Raw genomic sequence first — 22,134 nt, forward strand, 5'->3', positions numbered from 1 at the left:
GGTATTCTTTCTTCGCCATTGATAGCAGAATCAGTGAAGGAATGGAGCAACAGTGTTGGAGGATCGGCATTTTTCAGTCCCCTTTTGTGTTCAGAACCACAGTCAGGGACGCTAACTTATTCTATCTCCTACAAGCTATCATTACTATCTTAAAACGTGAATTTTATGAAAGGTTAAAAGTGATCGCGGAATCAGTTCTTCTGCGTGACTCATGCAGGCTTTTATAATAGCATACCAAACTTAAATCATTTACCTGTATAGAAAGGGCGGGGATACACACTTATCGCAATCATCCGGATTTGAGGGTGATACACTCTACTACTTTTCTTCATCTTTCCCCCGACAAAGACCATGGTAATTCGAAACAAACAAACAAACAAACAAGCAGTTGCATTATATCAGAACGTACAAAATGTGTGTGTTTTATGTATGTATATGGGTCATCTCTTGATGTATAGTACATGTAGTAGGCATCTGTTGTCGTTTTTACAGCGTTTCCTAATAAATGCCTATAGCGAAAACCCAACACAACATTTATCAAGGAGGGAAGGGAACTTAAATTTGAATATAACATACATGTAGTTTACAGAAATCAGACATGTAAATAAGGCAATCAGATACATCCGCACAGCCGATTGTAATCTCTCACTTTGATTATCAAACATGATCGCCTGCATTTACGTGCTTTTTTCTAATTTCTTGAACTTTGCCTCATTTTCTCTTTTTTTTAAAACAATTGCTCGAAACATTTAAAAATCGTAACACAGTCTGCTATCCCCCAACATAATATTCCATTTGATTCGTCACTTATTGTTAGTCGAGTGACGCCAAATGTTGGAATCTCGAGCGATGATACACAGCATTTTGTTTGTTGGTTTTCGTCTCATCGCTCAAAAGAATTTTGACTACGATTACAGAGGTATCATCTACAAGACATAACTGATGGTTTACAGAAGTGATCATCAATTCAGTAAGGATTAGTCAAGTTATGAATTCACTTTACCCATCATGTCTAATCGAACTACGACATTGTTTGGGTAACCGCACCTTTTTATTCTCATAGTTCAAACTTATTCTTGACATAATCAAAACAAATAATTCTTTATATAATTTCTCAAAATACCTAAAAGATGGCCTAAGTCAAAACTTTCTACAAAGATTGCATACGGCAATCTTTACTAGCCTAAACAAGTTTTCTAGAGCTATCAGTTCGCCCTATGACGATGACTTCGATTGCGTTTTGAACTTGTATCGAACTACTTTCAAAACAGCTATTACCTTTATAGTTCGATTAATGAACCAGTCTTTTGAATTCATAACCAACATTCGTAATCGTAACCATACAGGAGTTGGAAAATGTAAATGCTATAATAGTAGCGCAAAATAAATGAGTAACGATTACCTTCATACATTCTAATTCCTAAGTGATGGCGCTACGAAAATGACACATGGTTTGACGACTGCTTCAAGCAAATAAAAAAAAAAGGAATGGGATATACTTCTAATGATAGTACCCCGCCGTACAATGCATATCACTGTATTTGGTAACGTTTGGTTACGTTTCTGTGCACTTTACGTACGGAAAATAAAAGGCAGATTGATGCTATTAACATGCTAACACACAACGCATTCAAAATGTTTTTTGAAATACACCGTGTACAATATAATGTTTTAGTACACGGTTTGAAACTTTTAATTTGCGAGTCCTTTATAAAGTTATAAGCAGGGTTATTACATTGTCAAGCAAAAATTAAAGTATTCAGGGATTCGGATTTGCGCAGAAGATTATATATGGCAATCGTTCGCAACAGAGACAATCCTCTTTAATAGATATACAATGTAATTCTGTTTTCATGAATTGAAAGAGAAACGAAAAGAAGTCAACTTTTTAACTTCATTTAGCTTTCTCACCAATTGAACTTGATTTGATCTGCCACGCATGATCGCTGTGTGTTCTATTAATTCTATTCAATTATTTAATCGGCGTGCTTGTTTTTTATGCAGAATATCACAGGTAAGTTTAATTCATTGAAGTTCATAATGTTTGTACATATGGCGTGTTCGTTGTTTTGTATTTTCATTTTTATAATAGATCATGTGTCCATTATCTGATTCTGACCACGAAAATATGGCGACTGTTTAAATGCGGAGCATGTACTGGAAAACCGTAAAGTCTCCTGCCAGTATAGACAAACTAATTTCTAGTCTATTCCCGCTTGAGGTGGAAATGAAATTGAAAAAAAACCCCCCGAAGTTCGACTATTTCAACCGTTTTGCATAGTGCCTGATTCATGTAATGGACACAATTCTTAAGCACATAAGCAATCACACAACTTTCGGGAATAGATGTGTGTCTTAATGATTGTATCTCATGGAAGAAAACTCGTCTCCTTGCCTGAATTTTAGCTTCTTCCTGTTCAAGCTTGCGTGAAAGAAATAGTTGAACATCAATCGCAATCATTAAGAGGGGCACATCCTTAAAAATAAGCACAGGAGTACTGAGACACACTACGAAATAAAAACGGGCCTTTTATCACTATTGACAACGCATGACATTGAAATGCTTTTTTTTTTCCTCGGGGGAGGGGGGGGGGTTGGTTAATACAATTGATTATTCTGAAGGTTCGTTAATCACACAATGAAATATGGTTCGCTATTAGCTTAGGTTCGTTAACAAGAGAATTAAATGCGGTTCCTTTCCGGAGGTTCCTTTACCCGAAAGTAATCAAGCAATCATTTTTTTTTTCCAATAAGGTTTGTGAATACAAAACGAAATGAAGAAGGCCTAAGTATTAATTCTGAATATTTGTCAGTATTATTATCTATACTCGACTTCGCAGAAAGATTGTAACTGCAAATGTGATGTAAAAAAAAATCAGCTTAAGCTACAAGTTAATGGTTTTTTTATATGCTATGGTATTACAAAAGTGACTGAGAACAAGAAGTGTATTTATGATACAATCATTGTAAACCCAACGTGAAGCTGTCAAGTCTACATCAACCTTTGCTTCTGATACGTATATATGTGCAGCATTGGCAAGCGTGATAAGCGATAATTACTGTGCACGCAACGCCTATAAAGGAAATGTGCCTAATATGGCGGGAATTCAGAATGTTACGGCTGTATACAGCTGCAGCAGAACAGACGCGAAAGCAGTCTTTGATGCTCTGCAACATTACGACCATGTGCGTAATTTGAGGGTTTTTAGTACACACAAAGAACACGATCTCAAAAGACAACCATCGTTAATTAACTTCATTGACTTTTTCTACCGATGCTGTCTTTCTATTTAGGTATTGGTACTTGTATGCTAAACGCATCCTCTTTAGTTTCCATTGACAACAACATCGGAGGAGAATGGAAGCGATGAACGCCCTCGCTAAAAGACGCTTCTCGTAAGACGCATTGCGTGCCCGCCTACAATAGGTTCTCAGGTTCTATTTAGGTATTGGTACTTGCTAAACGCATCCTCTTTAGTTTCCATTGACAACAGCATGGGAGGAGAATGACAGCGATCAACGCCCTCGCTAAAAGACGCTTCTCGTAAGACGCATTGCGTGCCTTTTTTCTTTCTACTGTTTCCTATTGTTTGTGAGTAAAAAACTAAAAACCACAACGCAGCCGACACACAACGCATACCGACTCATTCATGCGGCGGCAGCGGCACGGACACAAACGCGCCGAAGTTTACATTCGGGCTGCCGTATTGGTCAGAATCGTTAATGACAGACCTGTCCTGCGATTGGTTAATTATCTTACATACCCAAGCTATCGCCTTATACGGCAGTGCGTGCGATGGAGCGTAAACGCCGTCGCTAAGCAGGACTGTTGTATTGTTTCGTCCCGTGAAAGAAACAGGTTGTGAGCTTGAACGTAGCCTGAACTTTGAGAGCGATTTTCTCCGTTATTTAAAAAATGGACTGACATCATAAACGTAGTTAATATTCGTTTTTATGATCTATAGGGATATCGAAATGAGTTGTATTACATATCAGTGTAAAGCTTAGAGTCTGTAGAATTCACATATAGGCATAACTACGATTTCATTTTTTGCGACTTTTGACTCATTCCGACGGAGCGCATCACATTTTATTTACTTCCAAGAGTGCAGTGTATATAGAGTTCATGTAGTCAAGATCACTGAAGTTTCACAAAGTTCATTAAATTAATCTATTTAAGAAGTAGAGCAATTATTCTTGATCAATTGGAATGACAAGTTTGATATATTTTTTTGATCAATTAGAATAGCAAGTTTGATGCACTTTGAATACAAAAATGCTTTGTTTTTATTCATTGAAAGGGATTGTACAGGCTTGGTTGAGACCTAATTTCAAGTTTCTAACATTTTTTTGTGAAATATTGAGAAACCTCTTATGAAATATGAAAGAGCATGTAATTCTATGGGGAATTCAATGTCTATTTGATGAAAATTGGTTTTGAAATGGCTGAGATATCCAAAAAAGAGTGATTCTAATAAAGTGTGGGACCCACACTTTATTACGATCGCTTTGTTTTACTTTGTTTTTGGATGTTTCAGCCATTCCAAACCCGATTTTCATGAAATAAACTTTGAATTCCTCTTTTAAAATGGTATGCCCTGTACTATATCATAATTATTTTCTTGGTATCTCGCAAAAAGTTAAAAGCCCAATTCTCATCTCCACCAATACTGTACCATCCCCTTAACCAAAGCAGAGGGCAGAGTTGCTGTTTGCCTGCTCTGGAGAAATCATGATATATTTTTGCTTTACAGTTGTTGTGAAGAGTCCATCATGATTCATTCTTTTTTAAATGTTTAATCATTGGAAGCAAAAGTGAATCAGCATTAGCAAGAACACAGTCATTAGCCACGAATCACCACAAGCCAGAGAGTGTAGCCAGTGTGTCTCTTTGCTGATCAGTGTCATAACATGAGAGAAAAAGTATGTTACATCACTGTTTCACCTAGATATATGTGTGGATTGAGTGAATGCAGTAATAATAGAAGAACAGGTCAGTAAAGGTTCAAGGAATATCAAAACAATCCATTCAGATGCTAGATGTTACAAATTTTTGACTTTTCCCTCCTGCCTTTGCTGGATGAGAAGACTACTAAAGTTTGTGATGTCACATGCATAGAATGGCATAAAGAAAATATGTGACCCTGCATCACAAAACCAACAAAAAGTCACGGGACATGGATTTTTAGTTTAGGGCAGATTCTAAAAGAACAGACTCTAAGCTTTAAAATGATGTATAACTCAATTTAAATGGACTCTCCTAACCTATCTAAATATTGAAAAGAGATCACACATTTTTGAAAAGTGTGAACTGATAGAAGAGCCTCAGAAGTACAAGGTCTATTCATGCCCTTTAATAATCTTTGCCAAGGCGTGCTTAGCTGTGTGATGAATGTGACAAAAACGGGATCTAAACCACAGGCGCAACAACAATGAAGGGGTTATCAGATTAAGCTGAAATTGAGCATGCTCTAGTAACACATTCTGTCCATAATTGATGCTAACTTTCAAACAGTAGCATTATTCCTTCAAAAGTTATTATAATTGAAAGTGAAGAATGTGCATAAGGATTTTTAAGAAATGATAAGGGGCTTCTAAAATATACCTGATGTCACTACTTTGCAAAAAAAAAAAAAAAAGAGGGTTGTAGAAAAACTGTGGAAAACAAACTTCCCCGTTTACTTTAATATTTCAAACTTAGGAATAGTGTAGACAAAGAACAGCTCTTTCAGAAAATATGAAGAACTCAAGATTAGCTTGGTTGTCCTGTTTCACCCATTTTTGAGTCCTAATGCAAAATTAAGGGGAGCAACTATATGTTGGTTTTGTGATGCACGGTCACATATAAAGAAAATAAACATATTCTCACTTTGCTCACATTATAAAAGAGTGCTTGACTTGCCTCTTCAGGAAGGCAGGGGGAACAATATTACCCATAGCATACTTCAGTAATAAGTCAAGGGAATGTGTCCTTTTCAAAAGAAATAACCTTTTATGCAATTCTCTTTATATTTCTGTTTTATATTGTTCTATGCATGTGATGTCACAAACTGTAGTGGTCTTCTCATTCAGTGATGGCAGCACGGACACTTTCAAAGCTTTTGAACAGATTGTCTGATTTTCCTCAAACTTTCACTGATGTGTTCTACTAATGTTGCCACATTCACTCAATCCATCCATATATTAAGGTGAACTTGTCCTTTAATGAATTGATACCATCATTCCATGCATAGATAGCACATCATCTACATTGTACTTTGCTATACTTCTATGTACATGGCTGAATTGATAACAATATATTGCTCATGTTTCCTAGAACCATATGTCTTGCAGACCAATTGAAAAATAAGCTCAAGCCATCTGTAGCCTTTATCATGACAAAAGCACCTTTTACAAAATGAAGAAAATCATGCTTGCCCTACATGACCTGCTCCATGTCAAATACCCGACTTTCTTGCAAACATGCTTCCTCCCACACTGCAACCCTCAATGCAGGCATCGCTCCTCAGAAAAGACGAGGCACGCCTCCAGACAGACAAAGTGAGTAATAAAAAGCTTTGTTCTTCATTGGCAGTCTTGTGTGTGTGTGTGTGTGTATGTGTGTGTGTGTGTTAAAGGGATGTACAGTTTCCATTGGAATAGGGTTTGAGGTTTCCAACATTTTTTGATGATTTTTTCAGATGAGAAACCTCTTATGAAATATCAAAGAGCATATAATTGTAAGAGGAATTCAAAGTTCATTTGATAAAAATTGGTTTTCAAATGGCTGAGATATCCAAAACAAGGCAATCCAAATAAAAGGTGTGACCCAAATTTTTATTAGGATCGCTTTGTTTTACTTTGCTATTTGGATATCTCGGCCATTTCAAAGAAGGTTTGCATCAAATAAAATTTGAATTCCCCTTAGAATTGTAGCTTCTTAACATTTCATAAAGAAGTTTCAAAATATCTCACAAAAAGTTAAAGGCTGAATTCTTACCTCGACCAATACTATGCCATCTCTTTAAATTGTGTTCTCATTATTAAAAGGCTTCAATTGGAGATATTGTAGTGTTTCATGAACAGGGGATACTTTTCACACTGGGCATATGACTGTTGGTTCAGAGTATTTAAAAATCGCCCCTAGGGGTACCTTTAAATAGTGCCAATACTGTACTGCCCATTTTGCTTATTTTGTAGAACTATATCCATCTATTTATCTATCTATCTATCTATCTATCTATCTATCTATCTATCCATCTATCTATCAATCAATCTATCTATCTATCTATCTATCTATCTATCTACCTATCTATCTATCTATCTACCTATCTATCTATCTATCCATCTATCTATCAATCTATCTATCTATCTATCTATCTATCAATCTATCTATCTATCTATCTATCTACCTATCTATCTATCCATCTATCTATCAATCTATCTATCTATCTATCTATCTACCTATCTATCTATCTATCTACCTATCTATCTATCTATTCATCTATCTATCAATCTATCTATCTATCTATCTATCTATCCATCTATCTATCAATCTATCTATCTATCTATCTATCTGTCTGTCTGTCTCTCTATCTGTCTGTCTGTCTCTACATCTCCATTCATTTCTATTTGCATCTCACTCTTTTCCTTCATCTGTCTATGTATATCTGTTTCTATCACACTCTCTTTCTGCATCTTTGTAGCCATATCCATCCATCTATCCATCTATCTATTGTAAAAGTGGATAATTTTTGTGCATTTCATGTGGCGTGCAACTAGCATGCAAATATGTATGCTTCCTATTATGTAATACTAGATCATATTTTGATTCTGCAGAATTATAAACATGTGAAATTCACCTTACCTGGCCATGCGCGAAAGGTTACTCATGCCAAAATTTCTGCTTTTACAGTGTTATGTATACATGTTCATTGTAAGTAAGTAAGTATGTATGTATGTTTGTGTGTATGTATGCATAGATGTGTGTATCTGTCTATCTATCTGTCTATCTATCTCTATCTTTCTTCATCTATCATAGTCTCCTCTCTTTCTCTATCTGTCAATCTGTCTCAATCCATCCCATCAATGTCTCTGTCTCTGTCTCATTCTCTCTCTCTATCTTTTTCTCTCTCTCTTCTCTCGCCATAATATTTCTATTTTTCATCTGTCTGGTTGACGTCCATGTGCATGCTCACTGCAAACAGACACACGTAAATTATGCACAGTGACTTGAAAGGACCTTTAGATGCAGACCATTCTGTCATTTGATCTGGTCAGGCAAACATTCAGGAATGGGGAAAAAAAGGAACAGACTTTCTGTGCAAACTCACCACACAGCGCAAGCTTTCATTTCATGTATGCCTGGGATAGGCAGAAGTAGGAAAACATGGGGAAGGGCAGAGTGGGGAGAAAGATTGTTCGGAAAACAGTCAGCTGCAATGATTCTAAATGCAAACATGGCAACTCTACAGGGGTGGTTTTGAAGTATGCAAGTGTCTAGTTTCCACACACATGACTTGGTTATCATCCAAGAAGTGAGTGCTCACACTTAGTGAGACATGGATGCAGAAGCACATGTAGATGCAGATTTAATACCACTGTACTGCTCGTGGTTTGTATCATAAAGAAAAACTGTATGGGCATATCATCTGTTCATTACTAGCCCACGTCTGTGCCAAGGCCAGTATTGTGATTCTAATGTTCATAATTCATGTCATCATTTGGCTCACGTGTGATAATTTCTAAAGTGAGAGAAAAATGTCTTAAAATTAATCAGTGCATATACTTGCTAATTGTTGAAATGAATTATTGATATTGAAGCTTCTAATCAAGATTTACGGAGTAAACGTTTTGAAGGTTCTATGTAAACATGACTCATTTCAGGCAGAGCATCACAGTTCTGGACTTAAAGACTCTTTTGTTCTTCTACAACCTGGGTGCAAACCAACATAGTTTATCTGTGATTTAACTTTTGAAGATCTTACCAGGATTCACCTGCTGCTGTGAAAAGATGATTACAGATAAAGGCAATTTATTGAGTAAATTAAACAACACACACACAAACCACACACACTTGGATATCAGAATGTATTGAATACCTATAGCTCTTTCAAACTTTGGTATACATGTACTAGGTGTAGTTAATATGTTTTGACGGCTCTGAATACTTTTTGTGATATTAACGTAGAATGGATTTAGCAGAATTACCAATGCATATCTTTATTCTATGTCAGAAAGCTGTAAACAGAATAAGGTGTATATGGCATGGGTGAACATTTTGCCGTACATACTTATAAATTCTACAACTGTGTTTGGGTGACATGCTGATTTTGCTACAACATGCATTTCCCATGGACACCTGCCCAAGTATACTCGGGACTCGTCTTCAACAGGTTAATAGGCAAATCAGTGATGGCAAATACACATTGAATCATTACAAGGAATCTAGCTCGGTGTGTAGTACAGTTCGACCTCGATTATCCGGCCTCCGTTTATCCGGAAATCTCTATTATCCGGACGCGTTCACGCAGTGAAGGACTTTTTTTTTTCATCCATAAATTGAGAAAAAACAGTGACTTTCATGGATCTATTTCACTAATTTCATAATTATTAGTATGTGCATGATAGGTTTTTCAATATCTAATGAGGTAAAACATGTATGATTTTCATATAAAGATACACTTTATTTTTGTGAAGAAGGGACTACAATTTTGCGCAGGCTAGCATAGATTACATCACTGTTGCGGGGTACGCTACCTGCCTAGCTTCCAGTGCACTGGGACGGCAGCTTGGACGGCAGCTATGTACATTAACATTGTGTCTCCCATATCCAGCCAATTCGCTTATCCGGATGAGCGCCGGTCCCGACATGGCCGGATAATCGAGGTCGAACTGTATCCACCGAGATGTAAGCCATGTGATAAACTATTGTTTCCATTGTGATGAACTACACTGTACTGAATTCTTATCTACTTTTCCAAAATAGGAATAAGAGCAAGAGTTCATCCAAGAAAGCATCACATGCGGATGTCCCGAATGGTACCGCCTCCAGTCAGCCTTCGATGCCATCACCTGCGGCTGCTCCCGTGCCTCCCCCGCCCCCTTCACTGGCTGCTGCACCCCCACCTCCACCCGCGCCAGCAGTTGGGTTCGCCCCCAGTGGCAGCAGCAGCAATACAACCCGGGACATTCCACGTGTGGAAGGGAGGGGTGCCCTGCTGAGTGATATTCGGAAGGGAATTAGCCTTCGAAAAGCAAGCACCAATGACAGAAGTAATCCCAGAGTGTGAGCACCAGCATTACTGCTTTATGGCATTCTGTTACTACATGTTTTGCAGGATTTGCATGTACACTATATTTTGGAAGGATTTCTTTTTATCACATGTATAAAAATTTCCAGTCCAGTGAAGAGTGCATTCAGCATTGCTGACTTACTTAACAAGTTCCTTCACATAATCATTTGATTTGCATTATTTTATATGTACGGTGACATTAAAGAAAACACTAGGTATGAATAGTGCATATCCGTATTTATCTAAACAAAGGGGATAAAAAGAGGGTACATTGTTAGTGGGAACACAGGGAGAATATTCTTGGTGAGGTTATCCTCCATTTCAGCTCAGAGAGACAAGAAAGAATTATTGGTAAACGCATCCGCACAAATAAAAGCTATCACATGGGGGAATCCTCAGAAATCAGTCAAGCTGGGAATTTTTCAGTTTACATCTGATGAAATACTTTTCCTCCATCAAACCAAAATTAAGGAAATGTCACAAGAAAGGACATTTTGGTGGTTTTATGAAGGGTAAACATATGTTGCGTATTGCTTGACAGTGTTTAACAGATGAACAAAGATGAACAATAAGAACAATACACTCAATTCTTACCAGGTTCATCATTACTGTTCTATACTTCTAGGAAACTGCTCAAACATATTCCTGAATTCCACACTGGTTGTGGAGATGAGACATTATACATAAACTCTGACTATAAAGTCAAGGAAGCCCTACAGAAAAGAAATGATGCATTTGAATATCCAATTACTGAAATATAACTACTTTGAACACAAAGTGAGGTCACAATGCACATTCATGTACAGCCATAATGTGTCAGTTGAATTTTAAATAACGTTTTCTCTCGAGCACGATATATACTTTCTGTGTCTTTCTGATTGGTTTGATTGTACAAAATTCTTTAAAATGCAGGCACTGACTTAATATCTCTACCATTGATTATTCATGATTAATTTTTCATTTTTTTTCTTGAAACATTGTCTACTTAAATTTCCACCAAATATCTTATACTTGTGTTGTATCTATAGCGCTATCTTAAATTCAAAAGTGATGGCATCGTCATATCTAGTGCTTCTTTCAGTCCACATAAATGTCATAAAGTGGGTGGTGTGACTGTACTCCTTGCCTTGCATGACACACAAATCCAACAACTTATCATACATGGTACACTGTAAATACTGGTATGCCTATTTCACTTCAGAACAAGTGGAAAGCAAGAAAAGATGAAACAAATGTTAGAGCAAGAACAGCTGAAGATGCTGTATGCATTAATGTCTCTCTGCTTCTCATAATGTTAATCAAGTCTTCCACATTACTATCCATACTCTGTACACTTGTGAAGGTCGTGCAATTGTTGCAACATCAAATGAACTTGAATGTAAACTCAAATGAACTTAGAATGGTCTGCATAAATGCTGGTTAATGATTGGTCATAATGCAATCATGTGACTGCTAGTAATGCAGTGAGGATCGAAATTGTTACTTTGCATGCAGTGACATCTCGTTGGCAGAGACTCCAACTCTCCCGTTTTCGACGGGAGATCTCCCGCCGAAAACCCATTTTTGCAAAATCTCCCGTTCTCCCGCTGGAGATTTGATTTCTCCCGCCCTGGCTCTGTGTCTCCCGGTGGAAAGGATTTCTTACTTATTGCTATCGTATGTTGAAAAAATAAGCCTTATAGATAGCACCAGAGAACATCTAGAACCCTATACACGTGCTTCGCACACATCAACATGGAGTCTCCCGTTTGCTAGGGGTTTCGGGCGGGAGAATCTCCAGATCAGAAGGTGCTTGGGGTTGGAGTCTCTGCGTTGGGTAGTGATTCCAGAATTTGACTGGCTGCGGATGAGCTACGTAGAATGAAATGACGTGTATTTATGCAGACCAAAAGATCAAATAGCACAAATTGCCTTGTGTACAGTTGTAATTATTATGACACTTGACAGTCCAGTGGGAATTATGTTTTCCTCTCAATACAATCTATTCCCCTCAGCACTGCATTTTTTTTTTTTTTTTTTTTTTGGGGGGGGGTATCACTCTCGTACTGATGTCAAGTCCTATATTACACATCCGAAAAGGCATAATGTGTATGATATTGTGATTTTCAGTCTGAAGTTGTAAATGGCATAGCTATAAAGGTTGTGATAACCAAGTAAGTTGAAGAGAGAGAGAGAGAGAGAGAGAGTGGGGGGGGGGGGGTGGGGTGGGGGGGGGTGAGTAGTGAGGTAGTTTACATTGCATACTTAAACAGGAAATACTTCTTTGTATTTACATGTACATACAGGCACTATTTGTAATATGTTCTGTGCACTATAACAAGTTTGTTCGGGCTGTATTGATATGCTCTATTTGGTTCATTTGTGTTTGAGATTCACTCTGATGCAAATCACTTCATAGCATTGTGTACTGTTATACCTCTGCAGGGCTCGACACTAACTTTTTTGTTTGGTGGCCCGATGGGGCCACCAAAATCCTCAATTTCAAATTTTTGGTGGCCCGAGAGAAAAATTTGGTGGCCCCGAAAAAAAAAACAATAAAAAAACATTAAAAGTCCTGTTGTTTTTTTTTAATGAGTCAAATATCTAAGTTTTATCCAGTCATAGTAAGAATTGGAAGTTGGACATAATTCTAACCATAAATAAACCTCAACAAACTTGCAACACTCACTCTCAGGCACTCATTCAGTTCTTTTCATCCATCCTTTAAACAAATTTAACTGCTAATTTCCGGTGCAAAAAGTTACGAATTTATTGACTTACTTTTCAAAAAAAATTTGGTGGCCCGAGGCGGGCCACCAGATTTGCCCTTTTTGGAAATTTGGTGGCCCGACTTTCAATTTTGGTGGCCCTGGGCCACCGGGCCACCGTTAGTGTCGAGCCCTGCCTCTGTCTGTTTTATGTGGTCTTACATACTATTGAAAACTAAGGATTATTATGCAGATGCAATATGACACAAATATATTGATTTGATTGCTATTTTCACTTCGTAAACAAAAGAAAAGAAATCATTGTTTGCGAGTGGATGTGTACATGTGATCAAAAGAACATTGAATATGTAATTCAGCAAAACTTCTATGCATGACTCTTATCAAATAATGTTATCATTGTCATCACTTATCCATTATACTTGTTTAAATATTATCGTCATCATTATGTATCCATGATATCTGAGAACATATGGCAGGGAACTGTGATGTAAAATTCTGGCTGTTTTGTTTTTTAAGACAACGCTCAACCCTAAATGGAAAAAAATGGGTATCTACTGGTCCGATAGGGTCAGGTCGGACCAGTAGAAAAAATGGGTTAGTTTGCAGCTCTGCGTAAAGGTCACAAAGTCTTTGCTGAAATAGCCATGAAATAATTTAAGTGTCCATGTCTTTCTTGCATACCTTTTCACTTTTTTTTTTTCGGGGGGGGGGGGGGGTGGGGAGGGGTGTGATATATCTTTGCCCATGTCAAATGCAAGAGAATTAAATTTTCAGTAATTTCATGTTTGTTTAAAAAAAGAAAGAAAAAGAGAAGAACATGCAAATCTATGGAGATGACTTGGGGGTATTGCAAGAATGTCGAATTGCAATTGATTGCAAATTGGTTACCAATTGAAAGACTTGCAATTGATTGCAGCATTCTTGCATTTCTCCTTTACTTCAATCATACTTTGGATGATGAAGTGCATTCTTGCTGTATTATTAATCAAAGCCCAGAATTCTTTGTACCTTGAAGAAAAAATATGTAACATTGGTGGGTTTATTGTGTGTGTGTTATTTTTTTTAAATTCTCGCATAAGGGAGTTATGCCTGTAAAATTTCTTATGTACTAGCAACAATGATTTCTGCTTGGCAAAGGGAAGAGCAATCTTGATTTGAGCTTTTTCTGTCTCATATTTATGCACTTGTGCCTCAGTGTTACAGTTGATTGAATTGAAATACCTTATACGTAATTTCAATATGTGTGAATTCAAAATACTCCATTCTGTTTAGTTAGTTTTCGTTGCATATTATAGTTGTATCAACATTGTGTGTACTTTCACAGAAAAAAAAAAAGAAAGCAAGGCTCCACAATCATAATCAAGCAACTGATTTTTATGCATTTATGGATATGAGGTTATTTATATCAGTGTTTGCATGACCACACAACTGGTTACTGCTTTTGCTAGATGGAGTGTGTTGAGCTAGAATCATTTCAGGGAATGTTAGCTAGACATAGCATAGTGCAGTGGCATTCATAATAGCAAAATGTGTCATAGATATACAATCGCTGTGCAATAATTCAATTTTTATTTGTCACATATCTTGGTTTGCATCTTGGTTTACATTTTTTTTTTTTTTTTCTGCATGATTTTTTGAAGGGATGCAGACTTGCATTGCTTGAAATACTTGTCACTTTGCTACTACATTCCTCAGGTGCTTGGTATTTATGAGCCAAGGGTGAGTTACAGGACCTATCGCCATTGTGTGTGACAGTGTGGCCACACTGTGTCCACACTGTTTGGACAATAGTATAATGATAATGACCGCATGCGTAAAGGATACAACATAATCATCTACAAGATGACGTTTCTGCGCACTCAGAGTGCCACTAAAATCACATTTTTACTACCATTCTTGGGCCTGTTTTGTGAAGAGTTAATATTGATTATATAGTTAGTTTCTATCATACGTCTATGGCAGCCTGTGTAGTTAGGAAATTTGTAATCGATTATATCTTTCAATAAAATGACACAGTGAGCATGGTAAAAAATTCATTGCATCTGCATTAGTGAGAAGGAACCATTTGCTAATGTTGGTTTCCTCCATAGGGAGTCGCTGTGTATACGTCCCATGTTGTTGATTTACCAAAACTTTGATAACAATATTTTGTGGGAATGGCAAATGTGAACAATATGTTTTCTTGCTTGTTTAGAACACATTACAGGTACATGTACAACTCTACCACAGCTTCTTTACAGGATCAGAGTGTGTTACGCACACTATCTGCAGCTTCACAGAACAGAATCAGTGTATACTCAAGACACCTAACTACACCTACAATTTTCCACTGCTCCATGGAACAGAATATCACATTGTATGTCTGTTTATTTGTTTGTTTTCAGTCTCTGATATAAAGTGCTCATCAACATGTGACTTGAACTTTCAGAAGTGCTAACCCAAAGTAGACTGCAATGTTTTTAATCGTGTATATCTCGCACCTATTCATATTTTCATGTTATATCAATGTTATCAAACTGTATGTACTGTGTTGCCATTATGTGTGTGTGTGTGTGTATGTTTTTATCTTCTTAAATCTCAATGAGGGATGTCAAATTTTGTAGTTTCCAGCCTCCTATGAAAATTTATTTTTATTGTAAATCATGACGAATTCTCATTAAGTATGCAGAATTAAGTGTATATCTGTTAACTGTCCATATATCATAGAAATACATTCTGTACACTCCATATTTTCAGGAAAGAGAAAGGTTTATCAAGTATTGTGATCCTATTTTTATGACTATCTTCAATATCAGAGTATGGGAGAATCATATTTTCAAAAACACTGTAATAGTTATTTTTGAAAATATTACTCCAGTGTACTCCCATATGTTAAGCTGCAGGTTGGCAGGTGCACAAAGGACTACAGTTATTCCTCAAAGGATAGATTTGGTGGCAATGTGTTTTCAAAAATGGATAATAATCATAGGTACCAATATCTATTATGGATTGATAAATTACAGTCACATAAATGGTGGTGAAAGGGTAACAAAATCTAACCTTTTTTTCTTATGAAGTGTAATTATTTTGATATGTTTCTCTCTGTGATAAAGTGTATTTGTATAAGTGTGTGCAAAAAGCCAAAAAGCCAAAAAAAAAAAAAAAAAAAGATGCTAAGGGCATTTCTACCACTCGCAAGTTTGCCATGAAATACTGCATGGTTGCTCTTGAAGAGGACCTGGCTCATTCATTTCTCTATTGATCTATTCTACTCTAGGAATACATTATAACTCTGCTAGTTCGTACACGTGTCACACGCTTTACGTAGATCACAATAGTACACCAGCAGTAAAGAACATCACTGAATCATGCCCCCGGTATAGGCATTAATATTGTTCAGACCTATACTCGTTGAATGCATATGTCCTGAAATGAGGAAGCTACACAATATACATGTACTTGCTTTGCACACCATGAGTATTTTATGTATGACGGATGATAGTACAGTTTATATATACCAGTCAACTCGACTGAACAGCATGTCTTAAGATTAAGGCTTATGCATGCAAGATGAGGTGTATATTTTCGTACATGTATTAAACAAGTAAACTCATTTTGATTACATAAATCCGTTTGATTTGTTGTCTTTATTGATCTAGCTGAGTTTGCAGATGTCGATTTCTTCCCTGGACTTAAGAACACGCACATTTGTGCAATAGATGTAACAGGATGTTATGAATTTCCAGTGGTTAATGAACACTTATTTCTACAGTCGAGTCGTATCATCCCCCTGCCAAATAGTCATGCACTCCATCCTTAATGATGTAAACAAGATAAGTGAATACACGTACGTGGAATAATAAATATAGGGCCTAATCACTTTCTTGAGAAAAAAAAATTCTCAGTGTTCAGTTCAAAGTTCAGTGTATGATAATGCTAGAGGTGAATATAAGCACTATTTATAACCGTGTGTATGAGATGAATCCGATATGTTTCGTTGGCTTGACGTTTGAACAGATTTCAGTGGATCCATCTGCTGCCATCATGGAACACACCATCCGCTTTCGGACTTGATTTAGGACGTTGACGATCACAAAATGTTGCGAGCTCGCCAGACGAACTTCGTGTGAGATAAGACCCAGGAACCGTGACGACGATCCAAAGTGCGCGAACACCGCGGCGCCCGAACTTCCGTCGTTAGACGGGCAGCTGGTTGCCACGAGTCCACTTCGGACTGCTGCCATGGAACGATCTAACGTCGCGCAGGACGTTTTCCAAATTTGTTCCTCAGCAGAAACCGCAAAACTTGTGAAGTGAATTCTTACTGTGGTGCTTCTTAAATCATGGACTTGGTGTGGCAACACTTTGAGGTCAATGGTTCCATTGCGCGGACAGCCCCTCATGTCAGGAACTGGATGATCCAAGGTGAGAACTGCAAAATCATAAATAGCCCGATCTGAGTCTGACCGTCGACTAATATCGTCTCGTCCGCCGCTTTCGCGCCACCAGTGTTGTGGGACGCGAATACTGCGCACTCGGCGCGCAACGAAGTCGTCCCTTCCACTTGGAATGCCAACTACGCGCATATTCCTCGTACGCGATAGGAATTGATCCCCATTATGCACGCAGTGAGCAGCCGTCAGCACGTGAGTGGACGATATCATCGTGCCCGTGCACACGACCGAAGACTTGACGTGAACGATATTACAGAACGGCAGACGATCTCGTGCCGATTGTAGAACTGGACGGTGAAGAACACTTTCTCGATCTCTCAATTGACCGCTACCGGTTCTTAATTGGGACAGTACTGGAACCTGTCTCCGACGGCCATTGTAAGGACTGAGAAGGTTCTGATGCCCTCGTCTTGAAGTTTGTGATAGCTTGCTGCGTCTACCTGCTTTAAAGCTGTGACCATTTCTGCTCAAGAAATGCACAACAGGTTGTATCAATCCCACAGCAGTTGGAATTGTGCAGTAGTTGTTTCGAGACACTTTCTCAGATGGTAATGGTATCGATACTTGATTCGATCTCCTGGCTGGACCCGATGTATCCTCGCTATCAAGAATAGGCGCATCTTTCTCACTGCTGTAGAAACATCCAACTCTCTGCCTTTCAGACGTCAGCTTCCCGCTGATTTGACCTTGACTGTCACTGATGAAGTCAGAAGTGTCACTCTGCAGAAGATTGCAGCCATCATCCTCATGATCAGATCTGTTGTTATAGTGTCTTATCGATTCATCCATCCATTTCACACGTCTGATTTCACTCAAGACGTGCTGAAAGGAAAGACAGAGTATCGCCACGATCAATGTGCTCTTCGATCGCCTCATCTTGAGTTTAGTGGTAGTTTTACAAGGGCAAAAGGCGTATATAAGAGGCGGCTCTGGTGCAAGAACGAGTTCAGTCAAAGAGTAACAGAGTCCAAAAGCAGACAAGTGCAATGGTTTCACGCACTGTGGCTCCCTCGTTAAGTTGATGATCATTCCCGTGGAAAGTCCCGCATATCTCTTTGGAGCACACATCACATCTATGGGTCACTTAGTGAGAGATTTAACCTTCACAGTCTCGCGTCTCCTCGAGACGAGTATCATAAGCGCGAGGCTGGGGTATATCAGCTCTGACGAATTCGGATCGAAAACCAGGGGCGAGGAAGGAGCTCGGGCAGGTGGTCGTACAAATCGGTAATGAATATTGCCTATCCAGCTGTGAATACATGAAAACAGACGAAGAAGGGAAAGAAAAAAAGAGCATCAGTATATTTGTGACTTGTTTGTGAGGATGGCAGCTAGGCATGGAATGTTCCAATCTAAGCAACCAGTTTGTCAGTCAGAGTGATACAGTGTTCGCCGCAAAGAATGTGTCTTTCTTCATGTCTATCTGCAATATCGATGTTCGAGATTTGAAGCTGAAAACAGGGTCAATAGGCCGTGGGCCGAAACGGATTTTATGGTTTAGTTTTCGTTTTGTGCACTGACTTTGAGGGACAAGTTTTTTGTATATTATTATTATTATTATTATTATTATTATTATTATTATTATTATTATTATTATTATTATTATTATTATTATTATTATTATTATTATTATTATTATTATTATTATTATTGTTATTATCATCATCATCATCATCATCATCATTTTTTAGCCAAATGGAAATGACAATAGCATGAACATAACATAATATTCATATAGAAATGACACAGTTGATGTATAGCACAAAGTATGGACAGGGAAGCAAAACATATGAGCTAGGGCTCACAAAAGTACTTGTAATTATTTTACTGTTGTCCTTAGGCATGTGAGCCCTCATGTAATGCATTCTCGTACACATGATTATGCAATAGACTTGTAAAAATAAAAATACACATATTTTCAGAACAGACCAATAATAAAGATACCACATTAAAATACAGGAAATAAATGAAAAGTACCCCAAAATTATCCAATCAATCCATTATATAAGTTATGAATGATAATATCAAAACTCCGAATCGGTTTGTTCCCCGGGGTCTCTAGTTCGCACATTATAAGTGAGCAATCGGCAAATACCTTCTGGAATTTTGTCAATCGTTGAAAAGAAAAATTAATAAGGAAAGAGGATGACGAGAAGTCCTGGTAAGTGTGTTGAGCGAGATATGGAATCGTGTTCGTCATGATGTGGTTATTTCTGATCAATTTCATAGCACGATGACACAGTAACACCATCAAACTTGTCTATCCTTCACATCCTCTAGCTTGGTCTTGGTCTTTCCGACTGCACATGACGATTGTGATATCATTATCATTATGGCCTTTAGACATACCCCAAAGGTGTACTGCATAGACAAAAATCAAGTCTTCGTGATATTAAAAGTGAGTAGGCCAAATTACATGTAATTTGTTGTACTCTTTATGGTTATTCATTATCTTTCATACTGTTTGAATGATAGATTCCTATATTTTGCATGGTGCACTGTATTTTGCTCTACTATGGTCCCAACATTATGATATTAGGCAATAAAAGTGCATCACTGACTTCGAATGATAATTCTATAGAACTTGCATTGATAGTCGGAATTTCCTCATATTATCATTTACATAATTCCTTTTTCATATTTCTCTACATCTTTTGAACTGTCATGGTATCATATAGCTGAGGTTTAGTTCTGTGGCACTTTTACTTGTCTAGCTGTTGTATATAATTATGAAGTTTGTGCATAAAATGGAAATGTAACGTGACATGCATAAAACTGACTTTATTAATTCAGTTGAGTTTACTGTCGATGACATCAAGAAAGGCAAGAAAGTGTTTTGCGTTTTTTGTTTCTTATTAGTCATGCATTGCATGTTAGGTGGACCTTCAAATCGATGCATGCATTTTGCAAGCCTTATTCTATCGACACGTTGCTTACAAACTTTCTCGTAATCATAATCTATTACATTACATCACGGGGCTTAACGTGGCCTTCTTTGCTTAGTGCCAAACTCGTGGGTCTTGTTTGCCTACAGTGTCAGACTCGTGGGCCTTATTTACTTCGTGTCCAACTCGTTGGCTATTTTATCATTCGTGGGTGCCAAACTCGTGACGTTCACCTCGATCGCACAGTACTCGATACGGATTCTTATGATTATGAACATAATTTTATACGTTTTAGCACTTTTGATTAACCCTATAAAGCCCAAGGGGGGGGGGGGGGCGGGCACATTGTGCCCCCTACCATATTTTCATTTGCCGCTCCTACACCCTTTACCAGATTTCACCCAAATTTGGTGACTTTTCCTAAAATCTTATTGCGCATATTTTGATGTATAATTTAGCTATGTCCGATATTGCTGGTTGCCATGGCAACCATAAACTGACAACCATGTTCGTCAGATTTTGCATGATTTTCTGTTCCAATTTCAGTTAACAATATAATGATGGATGAAATGGGGGTTTTCTTGGCTGTAATTTGCTGAAGGACCAAAGGGTGAAGGAATTATGGCTATGAATTACCCTGAAATGGTTTCCTTATTATTTCCTTTATTTTCTATGACATTGGCATCAAACGATAGATATAATAGAAATAATTGAAAATACAACATTTTCCAAAGACTACCCTTTTATTTTGTGTTATCTTCACACAAGCTTTGCCTGTGATATCATTTGTTCATCACATTATCAATCGGCAAACTCAAAATTACAATATTTTGGAAATATGAAATGCGATACCAATATATGTATTCATTCCAAGCAATACATCATAGGTTTTATATATTTCTTTATATTGTAATGAATAGCGCCCCCATATGTTGACCTTGAGAAATTTCAACCATAACAAATAGTGAAGGTTGACTTGCTTTTCCTTTGTGGTAAATATGAAAATGATTGATATGAAATAGAAAGATATAATATACTGAGGATAAAGAAGTAAAGAGAAAAAAACATGAATTTAGCGTATTTCCCATGTATTTCTTTATATTTTGGTAAATAGCGCCCTTAGTGGATGACCTTGAGAAATTTCAAATGTTGGGTCATGTAGATTACAAGTTGCTCTACCCATGTGCAAAATATGACGGTCATACATCATAATAAAGAAGTAATATAGGGGGGGCACAATCTGCCCCCCCCCCCCCCCCCTTGGGCCTGGAAGGGGTCAAAATAGCTTGGGCTTTATAGGGTTAAAGTAGGTCGCTTTGGTTTAATTTCGGAAACTTGCAGGCCGGAGTCATCTCACAGAATCGAGACATCCGCACCAGAAACAAAAAGTCATCACGATCTTTATAGTCGTTCGGTGTAGCTGCAAAATTTTAAGAGTATAGGCCTATATTTTATGCATGCCGAAATCTGCTTTACGAGAAAACCGTGTAACCTCTGAATTTTCTTCACGACAGACTCTGTAGAAAGTGCAGTAGAGTACTATGCATGGCGAGAGATTTTAGACGGACGGAAGCCCGCGTGTTTTCAACCACCCAGACAGAGCTATTTTTTAAAGTTTGACTTTGATGGAGGAGGCACAGCGACTACTGATTGCGCCTCACGTTTTGGGACGATGCGCTCATCGCTGTGGATGCGCTCAGCACCAAGAGTTATACTCAGGGGTTCAGGAGGCATCCTGGTTGACCCAGTCTAAGGGGAGGCATCTTCCCCTGAAAACTCTGGTGTTGAGGGCCGGGCGCCGGGGGAGTATTCCTGAACATGTTATAGGAATGCC

The 22,134-nt window shown here is 37.8% G+C and overlaps 1 protein-coding gene across 1 annotated transcript in view; it reads left to right on the top strand.

Annotated features, from left to right (window-relative positions):
* LOC140237942 (slowpoke-binding protein-like) overlaps positions 1–10,271 on the top strand; it is a 33,453-nt gene extending 23,182 nt beyond the window's left edge. The window contains exons 14-15 of the mRNA XM_072317874.1: positions 6,496–6,540; positions 9,968–10,271. Of these exons, the coding sequence (XP_072173975.1) occupies positions 6,496–6,540; positions 9,968–10,271 (349 nt within the window). The remainder of the gene's footprint in view (positions 1–6,495; positions 6,541–9,967) is intronic.
* The last annotated feature ends 11,863 nt before the right edge of the window (positions 10,272–22,134 follow it).

The sequence above is a fragment of the Diadema setosum genome, chromosome 2, assembly GCF_964275005.1.
Source record: "Diadema setosum chromosome 2, eeDiaSeto1, whole genome shotgun sequence".
NCBI classification, from domain to species: domain Eukaryota; kingdom Metazoa; phylum Echinodermata; class Echinoidea; order Diadematoida; family Diadematidae; genus Diadema; species Diadema setosum.